This window comes from Syzygium oleosum, unplaced genomic scaffold (assembly GCF_021117445.2).
Source record: "Syzygium oleosum isolate NSW1041296 unplaced genomic scaffold, Sole_v2.1 Sole_v2.30, whole genome shotgun sequence".
Lineage (NCBI taxonomy): Eukaryota > Viridiplantae > Streptophyta > Magnoliopsida > Myrtales > Myrtaceae > Syzygium > Syzygium oleosum.
In genome coordinates this window covers 637,238-639,798 of record NW_026607514.1, presented here as the reverse complement: position 1 = coordinate 639,798, position 2,561 = coordinate 637,238, and the positions used below count along the sequence as shown (strand labels likewise).

General features: G+C 50.7%; 1 protein-coding gene across 1 annotated transcript; it reads right to left on the bottom strand.

Annotated features, from left to right (window-relative positions):
- Window positions 1-371: 371 nt before the first annotated feature.
- LOC115666321 (dynamin-related protein 4C-like) lies at window positions 372-2,561 on the bottom strand. Its single transcript, XM_030588065.2, has 2 exons — window positions 1,871-2,561; window positions 372-1,765 (listed from the first exon to the last, which is right to left on the bottom strand). The coding sequence occupies exons 1-2, from the start codon at window positions 2,522-2,524 to the stop codon at window positions 407-409; spliced, it is 2,013 nt and encodes a 670-aa protein (XP_030443925.2). The 5' UTR covers window positions 2,525-2,561; the 3' UTR covers window positions 372-406.

Here is a 2,561-nt window from a genome sequence, read left to right as displayed (position 1 = left end):
CCGACCTTACCTCTAATGTTTGGGTTCCAACAATGTTAGAATTCTTAGTCTCGAGCTCATATCTTCTCTTTGATCATGGATATCTCTTCAGATTACCCATCGTGATCATCTCTGGCTCCCTACAACAAAGGTTGGTCCTAAAATGCAACCTATAATATAAATATTATGCAGATGAGATTTTTGTTTAGAGATCGGGGCTGATCACTAATTTTCTTATGCAATAGATGATGAAACGGGATAGTTAAAATTTTAGGTGTCTCCCTCATATTTTCCCGTCATCAAACAACTGTTGAGATAAGATCATTTTCCCTTCCCAGGAAAAACACCAGTCATTAGAAGCTGATTAAAGTCCAGTTGATCCCACACAAAACAACCTAAAAATAACCCACTAGAACAACAACACTAATCAATTATTGTAGTCACCATTAGTAACAATCCGGTCCATGCTCTTGGCCACCACCTCCGCAGACTCCCTCAACAGCTTGATGCTCCGGTTCAGCTTCTCGCGCTTTGCCGCCATCTCCGGCGTTACCTTCATCATCCTATTGATGCGGCCGCTGCCATGGGGCCCCATCAGCTCGCTCCCAATCTCCTTCTCCATCTCCTTGTTCACCAAGTTGTGCACGCTGAACCGCAGATGCAGCGCCATCCAGTCGACAAACCTCCTCACTACAATCTTCCAGTACGCTGTCATCCTCATCTTCAGATCGAACGCCTCCTGAACCAGCTGCTTCTTGCGTTCCCTCAGATTGCCCAGGTAGACCTTCCCAATTCCCTCGAGGACAATCTCGCTATCATAACTCTGATAGTGGTTGACCAGATCCATGAAATTGCCCTGCTGGGTCATCAACTTGTTCCGCTGCAACAGGTACTCAGGGTTGCAAGTGTAGTCAGTGAGGTTCTCCATCTCAAGAATCTTCATCATCTTATTCATCGTCTTCCCCTTCATTTTGTTAATCAGATTGGAGGCTGCTCTTCTCGTGGACGACTGCAGTTGAGGATAATTCTCCGAGTGTTGCATCAAGACCCGAATCACAACTCCGTTGATGTAGTCCCAAACACGAACCCCGAAACTCGGTTGCTTGCTCAATATTCCCTTCACCTTCCGCTGCAAAAGGGTGAGAAAGGCGGTGCGAGGGAGGAAGTCCGGGAGCCCGATCCCCTTGGCCTCTTCCAAGACCTCCAGTTCTTCCAACAAGAAGTTAGTCCCTAGGTCATTCTCGGTGGAGCATTGAAGGTTTTTGGCGTAGTGGTTGAGCATCTCCACCAGCCTGGTCGTGCAGTGCATGTCCTTGTCATCCGGGTACTCATCGAACTCGCCTCTCAGCAGGACTTTCCTCAGCGACTCCTTCGCTGACCCCATGATCTGCATGAAGGCTGTCACAGCCTCCTCGACCGAGGACAAATTCTGGGGCATACTATTGAGCTCGGCGAGGTTGGCGTTCAGCTTGTCATCGATCCTCTTGACGATATCGGGCAAACACTTGGCTATAATGGTGGCTTGAATCTTCATCAGCTTTTGTGCCAAGACAGGCACAGCAACGATGGACTTGTCAATTTTGCACAGCTGAGGGTGCATCTCGAACAGCTTCGCCTCTTCGAGCCTCGCTTCTTCGTAGGACTCGTCACCAATTCTGTTCCTCACACACACATAACCAAGCCCTATATTGACATCATCCGCCGTCACCTTCTCCTGCAAGCCCTCAGGAGCTTTATCAGCCTTTGTGACAACGGCCAGAGTCCTCTTGCCAGTCTTGTCCACCATCTGAAACATAAAAACAGATTATTGTATCGACCGTTTGCTAGAGTTGTATGAATCATTCGAGTTTTTAATTGATATGGGAGACGAGTGTGGCTAGAGTATACTTACTTGGGACATCCTTATGGACTCGCAAGTGGAGAAGTCGACGGTCGCGGACACGACATTGAGGATGATGCTCTCCTCAGGCCTTATGTACTCCATGATCATCGCCGAGATCTGCTCGTAGATGTTCTCGGGCTGGCCGTGCACAGGCACTCTCGTGATTCCAGGCAAGTCGACCATGGTCAAATCCGGGACGCCATCTTTCTTGACAACTAGAGTCAGTGGGGAATTCGATATGCCCTTGCCGGAGCCAGCAATCTCGTCAGTCGCAGATACAATGGCGTCGGAGACATGGTCCTCATCGTCAACGTTCACGATCTTGCCATTGAACTCAAGGTGGAGCTCAGGACTGTCGGCAGGACGCCGGCCTTGGAGGCGCATGACAAGGGGTACACGCGTACACATGCCCTGCCCGCGCGGCAGGCTGATGCCGGCGAGGGACTCGAGGACGCTCGACTTGCCGGAGGACTGGTCGCCCACGACGACGATGGTGGGGAGTGGGATGCCTTCCTTCATGACATTGAGGTTTCGGAGCTTGTCGACTGCGTCGAGCAGGGGGCGGATCCAGTCGTTGTAGGAGGCGGCAAGTGGCGGCGCGTTGGCAACCAACAGGGGTTCGGGTTCCGGTTCACGGCCGACAAAAGCTCGGTCGTCACCCATTGTTTGCAGCCTCTCGAAATTTTGCTTTTTCCTTGGA